Source organism: Trichechus manatus, unplaced genomic scaffold (genome assembly GCF_000243295.1).
Source record: "Trichechus manatus latirostris isolate Lorelei unplaced genomic scaffold, TriManLat1.0 scaffold00014, whole genome shotgun sequence".
NCBI lineage: Eukaryota > Metazoa > Chordata > Mammalia > Sirenia > Trichechidae > Trichechus > Trichechus manatus.
Genome location: NW_004443950.1, coordinates 11,146,248 through 11,165,213, shown reverse-complemented (window position 1 = coordinate 11,165,213; position 18,966 = coordinate 11,146,248). Strand labels below are relative to the sequence as shown.

Genomic DNA, 18,966 nt, shown 5'->3' with positions numbered 1-18,966 from the left:
TCACAACACACACATCTGATTATGTCACTGCACGGCTCTAAGGCCTTCAGTGGCTCCCTCTTGCCCCCAGGATGAAGTTCAAACTCCTTAACCTGATCTTCTGGGCCCTTCACAGTCTGATCTGGCTGTCACCTCCCAGCATGTTCTTCTAGCACCCCTACCACACACATGCGTGCACACACACACACACACACACACTGCAACTATAAGGGATCTTTTCTATATGTTCATCAAACACCTTGCCTGGTCAAGCTTCCCAGCCTATGTTCATGCCAGGCACTCAGCCTGGCATTTCTTCCTTGTCTGTGATAAAATTCTACCAATCCTTTAAGACCCAGCTCAAATATCAGCCCCTCGTGAAAGCCTCCAGTGGCCCCCTGCCCTGTCACAGTGAACCACCCTGTGGTGTTCTGCTGGGTCCTCTTTTCAGCTGGGGTGAGACAGCAGACTGGGGGCACCTGGAGGGCAGGGTTATAGCTGAGACCCTCAGGCCCTCTCTCCCTCTCAAGGTAGCCTCTAATAAAGCAATACTGTGCATGGTAGGGTAGTGCTTAAGGGTTTGGTGTCCAGAGTCTGACTGACCTGGATTGAAACCAGATTCCACCCTTACTTCTTACCAGCTGTGTGACCTGGGGTAGTCAGTGTCCCCATCTGTAAGTGACTCTGTGAGAATTAAGTGAGATGCTGCATAAAGGCAGGTACACCAGTCTTGCTCACCTCTATGCACCCAGAGGCCAGCACAAGCCAGGCATATAACCAAGCTCAGTGAATAATCTGTTCCTCACTCTGCCTTATGGGGGGTGTGGTCTCCCCAAAAAGACCGGAAGCTCCCAGGCAGGAAGGCGCATCTTTGGCCTCTTCTTAGGCACTGGTCCAGGCCTTTGCACTTAGTGAGGGCTCCCCCTGTAGGCCTTGGGGGACTTGGAGGAAGCCAGAGCTGCTGCCCCCACAGGCCTCATGGGGCTCGCCCCTTGCCCTCTGCCCTCAGGCTGAGTGAGTGCAGCTTCCTGTCAGAGCATGTGCCCAGACTGGCTACTGGCCTGAGCCAGGCCCCGCAGCTGACAGATCTCACGTGAGTGACCAGGCCCAGCCTGTGGGGACAGCTAAGGGGTAGGGGCACCCTGCTAGAGCCACCTCAGTAACTGACCTCTGTCTCCAGACTGACCCGATGTGGCCTGGGCTTGGAGCAGCTGATCATCCTCCTGAGCCTAGTGAAGCGGCCAGCAGGGCTGATTGGCCTCAGGTACCTTCCTCCTCCTCCTCCCTGCCCCGGGAAGTGGGGTGTGGTGTGAATAAGGGGCAGGAGCAGGCACCGGAGTAACTGACCACCCAAGGTCATGGCCCTGGCCGTTTCCTGCCACCTGGACCCAGAGCAGACCCTGTCCCTCTGTCCCAGAACCTCCCCAAGACACACAGAGAAGCCATCCCTCCCTGGGGTAGGGCCTGTGCTCTGGGACTTAAGAAAAAACTTCCAAGAACACGCGACAGAGGACACAAATAACATGATCCTGTTTGTTTGTTCTTTATGATGATTTTCAGACATTCAGAAAAATACCACATTCAGAGAAGCTACCGGAAAATAAAGAGAATAATTTTTAAAACTCAGATTCCCATCACCGAGATTTAACAGTTGTTAATACTTTTCCATATTTGCTTCATATTTTTGGCAGTTGTGTTTTGAAATAAGTTATAGACATCATGCTCTTTGACTCCTAAATATTTCAACATGAATCGCTAAAAAATAAGGACATTTTCTACACGTAACCTCGGTTAGGATGTCTAAGAAAATCCGTAGGGATTTCTTAATGTCATGTTATTTACTTAGCCCAAACTGAAATTTTCCCATTGCCGCTCTAGCGGGACAGCTGGTTGGTTGGGTCTGGGAGCCAGGCAGTGACTCTTGGCATCCGTGTCACCCTTTTCCTCTTTCATGTCAGAGTCTTGCTGACAACAGTGGCAGAGTCCTCCCTTTGGCCTTCTTTGCCTCCTGTTGTCATGGAGCTTGTTCCTCTAAACCCCTACTTTCCTGTAAACTGAAAGTTATATCGGAAGTTAGAGCAAAGGCTCCATGTGCTCCATTTACATATTTGTGGCAAGAAAACGTACTTCTTGTTGCAGCCCATGATGAGACACCTACAATGTGGTTGTTCCCCAGGAGAACATTTTAAAATAAAACTTTTCTTACTCTTAAAAACAAAAATATGTACTCGTAGAAATTTGTGGAAAATTCAGAAGAGCGTAAAGAAGAAAACAGTGCTTTAAAAAATTCAATGTAACTTTAAAAGCAGGGATGTTTTCAATGACTCTCTTTTTCTCTGCTTCTAAATGAGTATACACAGATTGTAGAAAGTTTAGAAAATATAGAAAAGTAGAGAATAAAATAAAAATCACTCATGAGCATTCCACCACTAAAACAACCACAGTTAACATTTAAAATATGTTCCTCGTCTCTCGCTCCCTACGTATTTTTTTCTTTTTCTTTCTTTTTTAACAAAATTGGGTTATGTTTTATATAAGTTTTGTTTACTTATCTTTGTAATGTAATACTATGTGGACCTTTTCTTAGGTCTAAAAATAACATTTTAAAAATTAATATTCTCTCTATGGACTGTTACAATAATAATTGTTGGAATAAGGATGATGTTAATTTTCTTTTTTACGCTTATGCCTAGTTGTGTAATTTTGTAGTTTTAAAATAAGTGAAAAATTAAAAGCCGCTAGGCCCCCCTTGACCCTCCTCCTTGCTCCCCTCCCCCTGGCTCGCCCCACCCCTGCTGGTTAGACCCTGCCCACACTGGGAGACCCTGTCTTGTCTGCTTCCGTGACAGGGTGGAGGAGCCGTGGGTGGGCAGAGTCGGGGTGCTCGAACTGCTGAGAGCCAGCGCCCAGGCCTCAGGCAACGTCACCGAAATAAGGTGAGTCCAGAGAGGAGGTGTCCTCGGAATTCTTCATCTTTTCATGACCCTTGGGACCTTCCCTCACCTAGACGTTGCTCTCTTATCCTGTGGGGTAACAGCTGTGTCCCCAAGATGGCAGGAGCTCCTGGGCACATGTGAGGGAGCCACCATGCTTGTTGGGACTCGTGCAGCAGTCAGGCAGCAGTGCCAGAGTGAGAAGCGCAGCCCGAGAGTCCAGACAAAGGGTTGTCGTATCCCAGGAGGATACTACTGGGAGTCCAGGCTGTCCCTGGCTTTGTGACCAGGGTGACAGAATGACATGGAGTGGCTAAGAGCAAAGGCTTTGACATCTCACTGACCTATTTTCAGATCCCAGCTGAGCCACTTGGTGGCCTGAGCCCATTACTGAGCTGCTCTGGCGTTAGCCTCCTGATCTATAAACAGGGTATGGTCACCCCACTTAGTGGGGCTGGGTGAGGATTGTATGCACTAAAGCATCCGAAGACCTCCGATGTGCTGTCGGTAGTGGAACAGCCTGCCTCTTGCTTCTACCCTCTTTCCTTCAGGAGTGACCAAGGAATGGCTGAGGAGAACTTTAGCCACCACTCCAGCATCTCCCTCAGCCCCTTCCCAAAGATCACCCCCCTCACCCCATAAACATAATATTCAAGTAAACGCCATGAGCTCAAAGTGCAGATACAGCCTCCCCAGGCTTCCAGCCACTTTGTGGCCCCTGAGCCCCTCCCTCAGTAAATTCTGGAACTTCCTTTGGATCCCTTTAATGACTCCCCATCGTGGTCTGAAAAGCCTCGTTCATTTATTAACTTAAAAAGGTTGAAAAGGCACCCATTTTGGTGTATGTGACCCAGGGGAGCAACTGCTTTCTAGCCCCAAGGTGGACCCTAGCAGGGGAGGGGGGACCCAGGTCTAGGTCCGGGAGCTCAGAGTCAGGAGGCTGGGCAGCCCCAGAGCCAGCTCATCCTTCGAGGAAAAGCTGCTATTAGCCTCACAGTGGTACCCCTTCCCTCCCCAGCATCTCCGAGACTCGGCAGCAGCTCTGTGTCCAGCTGGAATTTCCCCGTCAGGAGGAGAACCCAGAGGCCGTGGCCCTCAGGTGGGACTCAGCACCTGGGAGCCCAAGGGAGTGGCTGGGGTAGGGACACAGCCGTTCTGACCAACAGAGTACTTTGATGTCCCAAGTTTCTGTATGGCCTATGAGGTCTCACCCAACCTGCCTTTCCATGTTCTCCATCCTACCCCAAACCCCAGTCTCTGCTCCAGCCATTCCCCCAAACCCCGATTGTAGCTCCTCAAACATCACCTTGCTCCCTTTGATCTCAGGGCCTTTGCACAAGCTGTTCCCTCTGCCCAGAATGCTCTCTCATCCCCTACCCCTTCCTCCTTCTTCACCTGGCTAACTCCCCCTCATCCTTCAGGTCTCAGCTTAGATGCAACCACCTCAGGGTGGCCACCCTCATCTCCAGAATTCCAAGGCTGAGTCAAGCCCTCCCATTACCACTCTTATAGATGCTTGGATTCACAGCATCTCTAGTCCAATAACACATTTTTGGAAATTAGAATAAGTCATCCCTTTCGGGTGGACGCAGCCCTGCAGGTATACATTTTGGGAAACAGAGCATGGCTAGATCTCAGCCCCAACTCATTTCCTCAGCTGGCTGCCCTGATGCAGTGAACAGCCTTCACAGCCGTAGCAGCTGCCCCTCCAGGACCCCTCCTCCACAGCACTTCTCATAACTGAATAGCAAATCGTGGGACTTTATTTGATTAACAAGTGTTTACCCCCATACCATAAGCTCCTTGCGGGCAGGAACTGAGTCACTGGTGTTCAGAACTGTCACCTCCTGTTTGCCCCCAGGCTGGCTCACTGTGACCTTGGGACACACCACAGCCTTCTCGTCAGGCAGTTGATGGAGACATGCACCAGGCTGCAGCAGCTCAGGTCAGCACCCCGAGCCACTGTCTCTGGGCCTGGCCCTCTGCCCCAGCTGGGGCCCTGAGTTCTCTGACTGGTCAGGATGGGGGCGGAAAGCCTGCTAGGTGAGGCTGGGGGGTGCTAGACTCTGGCATTCTCACTTCCCTACGCAAGAGAGAATCACACTTGGGCATTCGGAGGAGAGTCCCAGGGGACCATAGGGAGCCCTGCCCTACTGGGAGCCCCTGGGTGGTCCTTCCCCCTCTCTGGGCCTCCCCATCTGTATGTTATGACCCTGAGAGGCATCCAGACCTACAATCCTCTGGAATATGTTTGGCCCTTTCCAGCTTGTCCCAGGTTAACCTCTGTGATGCCAGCTCCGTGCTGTTGCAAAGCCTCCTGCTGTCCCTCTCTGAGCTGAAGAAATTCCGGTAAGCAGACAAGACGCGTGCCCCCTTGCAGCTCTGCCCTGCCCCTACACCTTCCGTCATCCCCTAACCCTTGCCTCAGAGGAACTCTGGGTCCCCACCCTGTGGGCTGGCCACAGGTGGTCCTGATGGTGTTAGGCCTTAGCAACACTGAGTCACGTGGCAAGAAAATTATTCCTTTTTCAATGCTCTTTCTTTCTCTCCCCCTTTGTTTAATTTTTTACATTTTATTTTGGAATAATTGCAAACTAATAGAAAAAGTGCAAGAAGAGTACAAAGAATGTCCACATACCATTCACCCAAATTCACACTTTGTCAATAGAGTTTCACAATTGCTTTACTATTCTCTCTCTTCTTTCCTTCCTCCCTCTTTCCCTTGTTCCTCTCTGTCTTATCTCTCTTCCTCTTTTTCTGAACCATTTGAAAGTAAATTGCATACATCATGCCCCTTATTCCTTCCTAGTTCGGTCTATTTCCTAAGAACAAGGACATTCTCTTCCATAATCTAGTAAAACGATCAAATTCAGGAAATTTAACGCTAATACACTACTGTTATCTAAACGACAGCTTCTATTCCACTTTTGCCAAGTGTCTCAGTGACGTTATTTATTGCATTGTGTTTGTCGGTCCTGGATCAGTCCCAGATCCCACACTGCATTCAGTTGCCACGTCTCTTTGTCGTTGCTGTTGTTAGGTGCTATCGAGTGGGTTCCAACTCATAGCGACCCTATGTACAACAGAAGGAAACACTGCCCGGTCCTGCGCCATCCTCACAATCGTTGCTATGTTTCAGCTCATTGTTGCAGCCACTGTGTCAATCCATCTCATTGAGGGTCTTCCTCTTTTTTTGCTGACCCTCTACTTTACCCAGCATGACGTCCTTCTCCAGGGACCGGTCCCTCCTCATAACATGTCTCTTTAGTCTCCTCCAATCTGGAACCGTCCCTCAGCATTTCTTTGTCTCTCATGACCTTGGTACTGACATGTACAAGTCAGACATTCTGTAGAATGTCCTTCCCCTTGGGTTTGTCTGATGTCCCCTCATGCTTAGACTTAGAATCTGCATTTGCAGCAAGAATATCACAGAAGTGATGTCGTGTCCTTCTCGGTGCCTCGGATCATGAGGCACATGATGTCTGTTTGTCCCCCTACTGGCAATGTTACCTGTGGTCACCTGGTTAACGGGATGCCTGCCAGGTTTCTTCCCTTGCAAAATTACTATTTTTCCCTTAATAATTAGTAAGTATCCTGTGGGGTGATACTTTGAGACTATGTAAATATCCTGATCCTCCTCAAGGTTTCACCCAGGAATTTTAGCATCCGTTGATGATTCTTGCCTGAATCAATTATCAGTACAATGGCTGCAAAATGGAGCTTTTCTAACTTTCAATTATCTTTCAGTCCAACTGATGACATCAAGAAGAATGTCTTCTACAAAACAAAAGGAAGAAAGTCTCCTTTTGGTGCCAATATGTCTTTAATTCCTCTACAATATTTGCTATTTTTTTTTTAAATAAAGATGCAAATCTTGTAGCAAACAAGAGTAACTGGCTAGACTTTAAAAACATTTTGTTTTCGTTGTAATTCTCTTTATTCAACCTCTATTTATGATAAGTTAAATGACCCTATCATAATATCCAACTACGGCAGAAATCGTGAAGGTTCTACCTGAACAATTGTGTTTTAGGGAAATGTTCAACTCGTCCATGCTCCTGCCTCCAAGCTATATCTTGACCTAATGATTTCATGGCGCTAGAGATTTATGGAGAGAAGGAGGACCTCTGCCCAGTACCCCTCAGGAACCACACCCCTGCCCTGTGTCCTTGCCCTCTGTGCCAGCATTCAGAGCTCCTTCCTGACCTGCTGCTCTTTGACCCCACCAGGCTAACCTCCAGTTGTATGAGCATCAAGGCCCTCTCCCAGCTGACGTCTGGCCTGAGCCACTGTCACAACCTAGAAGAGCTGGAGTGAGTCACAGGGTTGAGGGGCCAGGGGAGGGGTGGTCCAGGGCTGGGCAAGGGGTGGAGAGGGCAGTTGACCTTTGGGTAAGTTGGACAGTGAGACTTCAACCCATTACTTTTCTTCCCACTCAAGTCCAACTAGTCTGGATGTGGCCTGGGGAGGGCTGAGCCCTGTGTTCTTGATCCCAACTTTGCCACTGACTCATAGAGTGAACCTGGGCAAGGAACAAATCTTCTTCGGGCTTTGATCCCCTCATCTGTAACATGGAGCTCATAACCCTTGCTCTGCCTAGGGCACCTATGGGTGCTGAGGTGCAGAGAGGGCTAAGGGGTGGAAGGGATAACTGTGTGCCTGCACGCATGTTATCTTCATTCCCAGCTTCCTCTTCTGTAGTCCTCATTCCAGAACCCAGGGGCTGGGTCTCCTGTGACTGCTCTGCCTGTCTTCCTGCAAAGACCCCAGAGCCTGACCTTTGGGGCCAGGAATGCCACCATGGAGCCTGGGCAGGAAGGGTGGTCTAGGATCTGCAGACCCAGAGTCAGCCGCCTGGGGAATGGTGCAGGGCTAGGAAGCCTGACAAGACAGCTCAGCACCAGGGGCTGGGCAAGCTTGTCTAGCCTTCTTGTTGTGCTTGGTTCCCTCCAGCTTGTCTAACAATCGGTTCGACAAGGAGCTGATGGGGACCTTTGAGGAGAAGTGCAGGCTAAAGGAGCTTGAGTAAGTGATGGTGATGGTGGTGATGTTGGGGGCAGGACAGTGGAGAGGGAGCCTAGGAACTTTCACCTCTTGTGAACACAAGCTGTCAAGTCCCTGGATGGACCTGGGTGAGCTGAATGCCCTCCCAAGGACCTTTACTTCCTTATCTGGTTCTGATAGCCAGCAAGATGCTTGGTCTCAGGAAAGAGAATTCCCAACTCAAACTGGCCCAAGCCAGGAATTTATTGGCTCAGGTCATGGAAAATTACAAGGGATCTGACTTCAGGCATAGCTGGATCAAGGGACTCAGCATTTGTCAGGCCCTACTCCACACTCTACACTAAGCCCTGATGGAACAGTGGTTAATAGCTTGGCTGCTAACCAAAAAGTCAGTAGTTCAAATCCACTAGCTACTACGTGGAAACCCTATGAGGCAGTTGAACTCTGTCCTATCGGGTCGCTATGAGTCAGAATCGACTCCATGGCAACGGGTTTGTTTTCATTTTGTTTGCTTTTTACTCTCTATCTATCTATCTGTCTATCTAATCTGGTCTTCATTTGCAGACAGGCACTCCCCGTAGCAGCAGGCTTACTTTCTACCATCTCAGTGGAAAGGGAGCACCTTTCTCTGGCCCTTATAACCAAAGGTCCTAGATTGAATTTCACTAGACTAGCGGGGGTCATGTGTCCATCCCAAAATCAGTCATTGTGGTTGATGAATCTTCAGACTGGCCAGACCTGAGTCACATACTCACTCAATTATCTGGATTTAGTGAGGTGATATTTCAGAGTGCTATTAACAGAAGAGGGGTGCCAGGTGGTGCAAACGATCAATGCGCTCGGCTGCTAACCGGAAGGTTGGAGATTCAAGTCAATCCAGAGGCACCTTGGTAAAAAGTCCTGGCGATCTACCTCCAAAATATCAGCCATTGAAAGCCCTATGGAGCACAGTTCTCCTCATGGGGTCACCAGGAGTCAGAATTGGCTCAGTGGCAACTGATTTCTTTTTATTCACAGAAGAAGAGCGCATAAACTCTGGCAGAAAGAAAACCCCCACAGATGTCCACCGCATGTGTCATTTGCCTACAATTGTTTCCTTAGTAATCAGCAACTTTTATTCTTACCCATAATTTGGAGTCATCAAAATCTTAGAAACACCAGAAATAGCCTCAGCCTACAGGACAGGTCCCATCCTGCACAGACCCCTGTTGAAACAAGTCTCTAGGCAAGCAAATTAACAGGGCATTTTCCTCTTTTAATCCTTAAGTGTTTCTGATGACCAGGAATGCACACTGGCTATAAAAAGTTCCGTCATTACAGAAATATTTAACAACGGACGTGAAATCCCATGGTGATGAGACCCCCCCCTGAGAAAACTTGCGGGAATATTTGGGTGAATTTTTCTCCAGATTTTTTTTCTACATATGTTTTTAATACAGTTTTAAATATAGATCTTTAGGGGTTTTGCCCCTTAACACTGAAATCCTCCCACTTTGTCCCTATTTGCTTGTCCTAGGGAGGAGTTCTGGCTTCAGCTGTTTCTTTGGTCTCCTATCTGCCTGCATCTCGGCTCAACTTCCTTTCCTTCTGGAAGCTTTTATTTGGGGATTTGGAGGCCCAGTGAGTCATTCATGGGCTCATCCATGCATTTGAGGAATATATATTGAGTTGTACACCTGGGCCAAGGCCAGGAGCTGCAGGTCCTGTCGGCCTTCTTCCACCTGTCCACCTGCAGTGAAATGGTTAGGGCATGGACCTTGGTTACAAGCCACACTACCTGGGTTCAACTCTTGGTATGGTGGCCAACTGTCCCAGTTTTAGCACTAGAAAGTCCCGTGTCCTAGAAAGCCCCTCAGTTCTAGGAAGGCCAGGATAGTTGGTTATCTCTAGGTGCTCCTTGTTAACAGGTGAGCTTGGGCAAGTTCCTTAACCTCTCTGTGCTTCTGTCTCAGCTTATCTCCTGGGGTGGTTGTGAGAATTAAATGAGATAATACCTGGTAAGTGCTCAGAATCGAGCTATTATCGTTATTATTGCCTTCTCCCGCCTAGGCTGGGAACCTTAAGGAGGGTGATTTCATGGGTAACATGTGGTCGAGGCCCAGGAATGGGGGTCTACAGCCTTGAGTTCTGATCCTGAGTCTACCGCTTTCTGTGTGTGACCTTGAGCAAGTTTCCCAACTCTCTGAGCCACAGTGTTCCTCATCTGTAAAATGGGAATAACAGACCCACCTTTGAAGACGGCCCTGAGCCCAGTGCCGGGCCCACAGTATGTGCTCAATATGTGGTTGTTAGTCTAGGTCGAGCTATGATTCAGAACACAGAACTGCTAATTCATATGGGGAGATACCAGTTGGATTTCCCAGCACAGTTTTGTTTTGTACAGTTTTTACACTGTGTGGATGTAAGTGGCTGTCTTCGAGGACCTGGGCGTTGTTAACCACAGAGACTACAAGCCCCTAGATAGGAAAGGGCCTCAGTATGCACCTGGGACCCAACCCCAGCAACTCCAGGTCCTCACCTGGCCTCCTCTCCTCTAGCCTTAGCCACCTTCCGCTGGGCGGCTGGTCCCTGGACATGCTCACTAGAGGACTAAGCCACATGGCCTTCCTGCAGAGGCTCACGTGAGTAACCGAGGGACCCCAGGGGTACCAGTGGAGGCTACATTTCTCTGGGTGGTGGTCTTGGCTCTCCTGGGACCACCACCCAGAGAAGCATCAGGGCACCTCCCTGAGGGCCCTCCTCTCCTGGGGCGTTTCTGGGCCCTCCCGGGTCGGTGCCCACTGTTCTTGCCTTCCAATGCCACCAGCTTCGTTCTGACTACAAAAGTGACCTGACGGGGTGGGGCCCAAGTCCTAGATTAACTCTTGTTCAAGCCTTAATGTGGACAGGACTCAAATGCTGATTCTAATTCTGCAGGCCTGGGTTGCCCAGATTCTGCATTTCTATCCAACTCTCAGATGATACCGATTCTGGGGGCCACAGACCACTCTTTGAAGGTCCTTAAAGGTGTAGACTCAGATCTGGTGGCCTTGCGATTTTTCAATCCCTGCCCACTTTGATAAACAAATATCACACCCTGTTTTTAACGTGATTTTTAAAAATATGAAATATTATGGCTAAAAGCAAATTCAATCAATGACACAAAGCATTGCTTTGTTTTCTTCCAAGCCCCCACCCCACTCTGGTAGAGTAGAGTGGTTAGGAAACGAGGTCAGAGACTGGGGGGCTGGGGTGAGGGGCCGATCCCAGGGGACCGGGTCATGTGGTCGTTTCTCCTAGAATCAGTTTACAGAAAGGCAGTTCAGGAATTTGATTTGCAAAAACAACCCTCTGACAAATACTTTGCCGTGAGGCTAAGACAGTATGCCTCCACTTTTCTGTTTTGTGTTGTGTTTTTCCCCACTCACAAAGGCAGGGTAAAGTAAGGCACAGAGAAGACGATGAACTGGGTTTAAGGAAAAGCCCACCGTGTGCACAGAGGAGAACACTGGGAGCCCCAGAGAAATGATTTGCCTGAGTTGTGGCATTCGTATGACGTTGGCATTCCTTCGGGCTGGCCTGACAGATCCCCAACACAGAGGCTGAGGCAAAGCCTGGCCAAACCAAACAGTGTGGAGACTGTCCTTAGCATCTGGCGACTTGGCCTGCTTGCAGGCCAGGGACTCTGGGCTTTCGTCTCTACCTGGCCAGTCACAGCTCCTCTGTAGGCCTCGGTTTTCTCACCTGGACATTGGGGACAGTCATTCTCTTCCCGCTCACCATTCCTCCCCCTTTACCCCCTCCAAATTTTTGTGACTGGCACCTGAGTTCCTGAATGTGAAAAGGCTTTGCAAACTGTAGAGTTCTTAGCACAGCCCCTGCAATGGCCTCGAAACTCCTGACTCAAGCCCCTTGACCTGTTCCCCACTTCTCCAGCCTGAGCGGGAACGGCATTGATGACTGCTGCCAACTTTCTGAAACTCTCCGAGATGCCACCAGCTTGCAGGAACTGGAGTGAGTAGTCTGCCCCTCCCCTAGACCCAAGACAACTTTGGCAGGGTGGAGGGAGAGAGAGGTGACAAAAGCAAGGGCACTTGAGCGCACTGTTGTCTTCTTAGTCTCATTCCCCCTCCACACCCACTTCCACACTGTGCGAAACCCCGGGCCTGGGACCTTGGGACCCAAGACAAGATGTGCGAGTGTTGGTTGCAGCAAGAGGGATTTAGGTCAGACTTCAGGGAGAACCTCCTAAACAGAAGACAAGAGTTGGGAGTCTTCCCCTAAGATAGGGTGATGGAACTGTCTCAGTGTGAGCTGAGGCCTTTCTCTGGCCCTCAGCACCTCCCTTCAGTCTTAGTTACCTAGTGCTGCTGTAACACAAATCCCATAAATAGGTGGCTTTAAAAGAACAGAAATTTATTTTCTCACAGTTCTAGAGGCTAAAAGTCTCAATCAGAGTCTCGACCTTGTCAATTCCTTCCATGTGGGTAACCCTGGGTGTTCCTTGGCGTTCCTTAGCTTGTAGATGATCCTCACATGGTGTCTGTCTTCTCCCGTGTGTGTGTGTGTGTGTGTGTGTGTGTGTGTGTGTGTGTCTAATTTGGTCTTTTAGTAACTCAGAAGTGATTAGATTCAGAACCCACTTTCCCCTGGAATGACCTCATTAACATAACAAAAGAAAACCCTGTTTCCAAGCAGGATCACAGGCACAGGGACCAGGATTTCAACGCATATTTTGGGAGGACACAATGTATCCACACCTTCTGTTTGGGGTGCGAGGGTGGGCAAGATGGGGTGGGTGGCAGGCTGATGGTCCTCATTCTCCTACTATTCTCTCCCCAAGCTTAAGCCACAATCAGCTCGGAGATGCTGGTGCCCAGCTCTTAGCTGCTGTCCTGCCGGGGCTGCCTGAGCTCAGGAAGCTAGAGTGAGTTCCAGCCTTACTGATGGGGGCTCACACTGGCCACATAGGGTCCTGGGAGCCACCAGCCCCCTGGCTCAGGCTGGCAGTGGAAACTCCTCCCTTCCCCAGCCCCCAGTGTCCAGGCAGTGGGGCTGGGTGACCTGCTGGCCCTGCCCCTGTCTGGCTGACTATGGGACCTTAGCCAGCCCAGCCCCTGCTCCTCTTTGGCCTTGGTGCCCCATCAGGCTGTGAAGATGCGGTGGGGTTTGTTTCTTAGGGCCCCTGCAGCTGGGGTGGCAGTCCCAGCAGGTGTGGTAGGGGTGGGGGTGCCAAGGGTCTGATGTCCACCCCTCCCTCAGCCTCACAGCTAACGGCATCAGCCCAGTGGGGGGAGTGCAGTTGGCCAATTCTCTCAGCTTCTGCAGGCGCCTGGAGGACCTGAGGTGAGTGTCTGCCCGGGTGGTCTGCCTTCTGCCCCTGTGCCCTGCAGGCCCCCTGGCCCTCCTCTCCCCTGTGGGCACAGGGCAGGGGTCCTGATCGGACAACCCAGGGCTCATTACTCACTGCCTCCTCTTCCAGGCTTGGGTACAATGCCCTGGGGGATCCCACAGCCCAGGTGCTAGCTTGTGGGCTGCCCCCACAGCTGAGGGTCCTGCGGTGAGTGTCCCCCTGCCCACAGTGCATGCAGAGCTGCACCCCCACCAGCTCAAAACCCCGATCAACTGAGCTGGACCTGCCTTAGTCAAACTGTGGCGTGTCCTGGGGCTGGCTGCCCCTCTCCCAGAGGCAAGGGCACTGGCCTGGGAGTCAGGAGACCTGGCCTCATCCTGGCTCTGCCGCCGACTCCCTGTGTGTCCTTGGCTAAGCCCCTGCCCCTTCTGAGCCTCAGTTCCACCATTTGTAAAATGCAGCAGTACCCTCTCAGTCTGTCTGTGAGCCAGTCTCAGGGGGTGAATGAGGAAATGTCAGCAAAGGGCTGTGAGGGAGAAAAGCGTCAAGAAGCATGGCCCAGCACTTTATGGTTTACATCCATGGTCTCATTTGAGCTTCACAGCAGCCCTGTGGGACCAGGATTTCTATTCGTTCCATTTTCCAGGGAAGGACACTAAGGCTCAGAGACCTGTTGAGAGCTTACCTTCCTGTGTTAACATGAAGGAACCAGGCCTTGAACTTGAGACCTCAGACCCCAGAGCCAGGGCCCTTGATACCCACCCGGGTCCCGTGTGGGTAGGGAGGGGACTTGGGGTGGAGTTCCCCTCACCTGTGCTGGCTTTGCCCAGAGACCACCTAAAGTCGGAGGGTAAAGCCTGAGATAAAACTGAGGGTGGGGGATCTGGGAGGCCCCCCCGCCCCATACCTGGTCCCCCAGGCTCCTCTCACCTGCTCCCCTTTCCCCAGCCTGCCCTCCAGCCGCCTGGGCCCAGAGGGGGCGCTGAGCCTTGGCCGGGCCCTGGACGGATGTCCACAGGTGATAGAGATCAGGTGAGTAGGGCCACAGAGACTGGGCAGAGGACAGGCTGGCAAAGGTCTGGGGTTTCCCCTCACTGGTGCCTCCCCAATCCTGCAGCTTGGCAGAGAACAGCCTGGCTGGAGGGCTCCCACAGTTCTCTGAGGGGCTCCCGCTGCTCAGACGGATCAAGTAAGTAGCTTCCCCAACAGCCTGGGGACCCAGTGCCTCCTCATCTTGGGGTGGGAGGGGGCAGCCTTGGTGTGGCCAAGCCTGACACCTGGGGACACCTTTGAAATGACAGAGGCCTCAGGGGTGGGGGGGAGACAGCGGCAGAAAGGGGGCACTTTCCTAAGATTCCTGCCCAGACCTGCTGCTTGGGCCCCTCCTGCCCAGATTGCAGGGTGGGAAACAGGGTACTGGCTAGTGGTGCCCCCGACTCAGATGCTCTCCATTCAGTCCCCATCTCTGTCCCCAGCCTGATTTCATGTGAGATTGACAGCCAGACGGCCAAGTCCCTCGCTGCTAGCCTCGTGCTCTGCCCAGCCCTGGAAGAAATCCTGTAAGTGCTTGGAAGGGCCCTGAGCTGGGAAGAGGGGCATCTGGGAAGTTGGCCCCAGCTCACAGTGTGGCCGGGAGCTGGTCCCTTCCTCTTAGGCCAGTCACCCCACCTCTAAGTGGGGAAGATCATTCTTGCCCAAACCTCCTCTAAGGTAGGTGGAACACCTGAGCTGCAGGCGACGTTGGGCAAAGCCATTCAGCCCCTCTCGGCCTGTTTCCCCATCTGTGGGGTGGGTGGGAGGGGAGGGGAGCCAGGCAGCCTCTAAGGGCTCTGTGTCCCTGGCCTTCCCTTTGGGAGGTGACTGGATAGACTGCCTTGCCTCGTTTATGGAGCCTGGTTTTTGAACCACCTCTTTGTAGTGAAGAGGGACAGAAGCCAGCAGGAACCACACCTGCCCCCCTGGCTGTGCCCAGCTCCCTCTTGGCATCAGAGGCACTCAGAACTTGGAACTGGACAGTGCTACCTCGGAGAGTCTCAGATTGGTGCTAACTTGTCTTTAACACCTAACATGGGTGATTCACCCTTTTTAACAAACAGCAGGCCACAGGCTAAGCACCTTAGGAAGTGGCTTAGGTTCCAGTTAGAAGTTCATACTGTTGTTTACATTGTATTTATCCTTGTGAGTATCCCATTTAGGGTCTTTAGAGTAAGGTTTCCATAGATAGTAGTAATAAATATTTCCTTCTAAGATTAATTTCTTAAAATAAAAAAAAGTGGGGCAGGGGAGTCAATTTAAAGAAAAAGAAAAAGAAAATAATAGTATAGGAGATGGACAGATGTGGCCAACGTTGCGATGACGGCACGTGCTTGGTGGAAGTTTGATGATGGCATTGTTTCTGTGGACCATATGTCCTGAACTCCAGACCAAGCTTGGAATCCTGGGGACACAGGCAGCTCCTAAGCTGTCTAGGTTCTTGAGGGAGGACTGGCTAGGGAAGGAGGGAGGGAAGGGAAGGAGCCACCTGTTCCCCGGAAAGTCTTAGGGAGAGGACATATGAGGACCCCATCTGGAAGTCCCTCTTGTGCCTGCATGCTCCCCTCTCCGTTAGCCCCCAGATCCCCCCACCCCCACCTCGCTGCCTTGTCTCCACCCCTCACCGCTCCTCCTGCCGCTGACCTTGGGACTCCCATCCTGCAGGCTGTCCTGGAATCTCCTTGAGGACGAGGCAGCTGCTGAGCTGGCCCGAGTCCTGCCGCGAATGGGTCGGCTGAAGAGAGTGGAGTATGCTGGGCACATCCTGGGAAGCCAGAGGGGGCGGGAGGGCTGATGGGGGGGCCCTGCATCCTGGGGAAAGCCCCCCCAGGAAGACCTTCTTGAGTAGTGCACTCTGGCCAGCTCCAAGCCCCTGCCAAGCTTAGTTCTCACTGGGGTCTAGACTTCAGCCCTCCTGCTGCACCTACCGTGAGTCCACTATTGTCTGGGGGGTCCTCTGAAAAGGTAGTGGGGGAGCCTGTGTCCCCACATCTTGACCTGGGGAAGGGACCCAGAGAATCCCCCTCCCCCAGCCTCATGCCAGTCTCTTTCTTTCCCCTACCTCTGCTGTCCACTGGGAAGCCTGGAGAAGAATTGGATCACAGCCTGTGGAGCTCGGCACCTGGTTGAAGGGCTGGCCCAGGGGCCTGGCATTCAAGTCATCCGGTAACAGGGGCTTGCAGGTGCAGGGATGGTGGGCAGGTGGCCATGCCAACCCCCACAATCTAAAGGGACTCCCTGTAGGATTGGCCACGCCAACCCCCACAATCTAAGGGAACTCCCTGTAGGAAGAAGCAGGACCTAAGCTGGGAATTTTCAAAGGAGACTTGACCCACTCCAACAAGAATTTGGCAGCAAGCAGACCTGGGTCAAATCCCAGCTCTGCCATTTGCCAATTGTGTAACTTTGCAAGAGTAGCTCGACCTCTCTGAACTTCGATTTCCTCATCTGTAAAATGGAGATGATGATAGTATCTATTTCAGAGGGTACAGAGCATGTACAGCACTGTCTAATGCTGCTATAACAGGAGTATCATAATGGGTGTGGCTCTAACAAACAGAAGTTTATTTTCTCACAGTTCAGGAGGCTAGAAGTCCGAATTCAGGGTGCCAGCTCTAAGTGAAAGCTTTCTCTCTGTGTCAGCTCTGGAGGAAGTCGTTGTCTCTTCTGAGCTTCTGCTCCTGGAAAATCTTCATGTGGCTTGGCATCTCTCTTCCCCCATCTCTATTTGCTAGCTTGTGTTTAATCTCTTTTTTGCTCCAAAAGAGATTGACTCAAGATACACCCTACACTAATCCTGTCTCATTAACATAACATAGACAACTCATTCCTAAATGGGATTATAACATAGGCATAGAAGTTAGAATTTACAATACATACTTTGGAGGGACACAGTTCAATCCATAACATTCCACCCTTTAGCCCCTCAAAATTCATGTTCTTGCCACATGCAAAACACATTCACCTCATCACATCATCTCGAAAGTCTTAAATCAACTCCGAGTCCAAAATCTCATCTTCTGAATCATGTAAATCCAACATGGGTGAGACGTCAGGCATATTCCACCCTGGTGCAAAATTCCTTTTCATCTGTGAACCCGTGAAATCTAGAGTACAGGTTATCCCTTCCAAAATGCAATGGTGGAACAGGCACAAGGTAGACATTTCCATTACAAATGGGAGAAAATGGAGGGACAGAAGGGATAACGGGCACCAAACAAGTCCAAAACCCAGCAGAACAATTTATATTAGCTCTCATGGCTGGAAAAATCCTCTGTTCCCCAAGACAGTCCGTGCAATGGCCCTACCCTCCAGACTCTGGGTAGAGGTCCCTTGGCGCTGGGCTTCAGCTCTGCCTTTCAGTCCCTCTGGGATGGCAACTCTGCTCCCTTGTCTTTAGACAGCCCCATTCTCCAGTCCATATAAATAGCAACCCCACTCCCTCGGCCCCGTTCTTTTGCCCCTCAGGCGTGGTAGCCCCGCCCCTTCATCTTTGGGCAGCGGCCCCACACTCCGGAACCAAGTTGGTGAAGATTTGACTCATTAAAACCTAGGAGGCTGTGGCCCCACCCTTTGAGAGCCATGAGACCATGGTCCCATCCTTTCAAACCGAGAAGGCCCTGCTTCCCGTGCTCCTTCCAACAGTTCTGCTAATCTCTGAGCTGCTCCAGGAATGGTCCTTTTCTTTTCTTAAAGGACAACAGATGTAGCTCCTTTGACCTATTTCCTGCCTGTAGAATTCCAAGAGGCAAATAGTTTTCTTTCTTTTTGTCTTGTCTCTGACCCCTTCAGTCTAAGCTGATGAGTTTTCTGCTGTGGTAGTTGGTTAGATCCGTGAGTCACAGGCTTAATCTCTTTAACAAAAGATTGTGTAACCAAGTCCTTGGTGAAAATTCTAGGACACATGTACTGTTTTCATTTTGCACAGTTCATTTTTAAGTCCATCTCTATCCTCTCGCATTTTACTATAAGCTGCAAGAAGGAACCACATGGCCCCTTTAAGACTTTGCTTAGAAATCTCATCAACCAGATATCCAGGTTCATTACTTACAAGTTCTACCTTCCACCAAACATTTGAACATAATTCAGACAAGTTCTTTGCCACTGCATAAAAAGCATCACCCTTCCTCCATTGTCCAATCACATGTTCATCAGTGTCTTTTAAAGCCTCACCAGAATCACATTTAATGTCCACTTTTCTAGCAACATTCTGTTGCTGGTGCCGTATGTATTCTCTAAGATGATAGAGACTTTCTCTGTAGCTCTCCTCATTCCTTCTAAGCCCTCATCAGAATTGCCTTTGACATCCATAATTCTAACAACAGTCTCTTCAAGGCACTTTTACTATTAGGCACCTTAAAACTCTTCTAGTCTCTACTCATTACCCAGTTCCAAAACCACTTCCACATTTTAGCTATCTGTTAGAGCAGCACTCCTCTCTTCCGGCACCAAATTCTATCTTAGTTACCTAGTGCTGCTATAACAGAAATACCATAAATGGGTGGCTTTAACAAGCAGAAATTTATTTTCTCACAGTTCAGGAGGCTAGAAGTCTGAATTCAGGGTGCCAGCTCTAGGGGAAGGCTTTCTCTCTCTGTTGGCTCGGAGAAGGTCCTGACGTCTTCTGAGCTTTTGCTCATGGGCAGTCTTCATGTGGCTTGGAATCTCTCTTCCCCCATCTCTTCT

The 18,966-nt window shown here is 50.6% G+C and overlaps 1 protein-coding gene across 8 annotated transcripts in view; it reads left to right on the top strand.

The window, feature by feature from the left end:
• NLRC5 (NLR family CARD domain containing 5) overlaps positions 1–18,966 on the top strand; it is a 103,583-nt gene that overhangs the window by 81,393 nt on the left and 3,224 nt on the right. For 6 of the 8 annotated variants that reach the window (XM_023726879.1, XM_023726878.1, XM_023726880.1 and 3 more), the window contains 18 exons: positions 989–1,072; positions 1,160–1,243; positions 2,829–2,915; positions 3,931–4,011; positions 4,774–4,857; positions 5,178–5,261; positions 7,142–7,225; positions 7,866–7,937; positions 10,454–10,537; positions 11,832–11,909; positions 12,739–12,822; positions 13,158–13,241; positions 13,378–13,455; positions 14,197–14,280; positions 14,366–14,437; positions 14,724–14,807; positions 15,946–16,029; positions 16,363–16,446. In XM_023726879.1, coding sequence (XP_023582647.1) covers positions 989–1,072; positions 1,160–1,243; positions 2,829–2,915; positions 3,931–4,011; positions 4,774–4,857; positions 5,178–5,261; positions 7,142–7,225; positions 7,866–7,937; positions 10,454–10,537; positions 11,832–11,909; positions 12,739–12,822; positions 13,158–13,241; positions 13,378–13,455; positions 14,197–14,280; positions 14,366–14,437; positions 14,724–14,807; positions 15,946–16,029; positions 16,363–16,446 — 1,476 coding nt within the window. The remainder of the gene's footprint in view (positions 1–988; positions 1,073–1,159; positions 1,244–2,828; positions 2,916–3,930; positions 4,012–4,773; positions 4,858–5,177; positions 5,262–7,141; positions 7,226–7,865; positions 7,938–10,453; positions 10,538–11,831; positions 11,910–12,738; positions 12,823–13,157; positions 13,242–13,377; positions 13,456–14,196; positions 14,281–14,365; positions 14,438–14,723; positions 14,808–15,945; positions 16,030–16,362; positions 16,447–18,966) is intronic. The other 2 variants (XM_023726881.1, XM_023726882.1) reach the window with 2 other exon arrangements.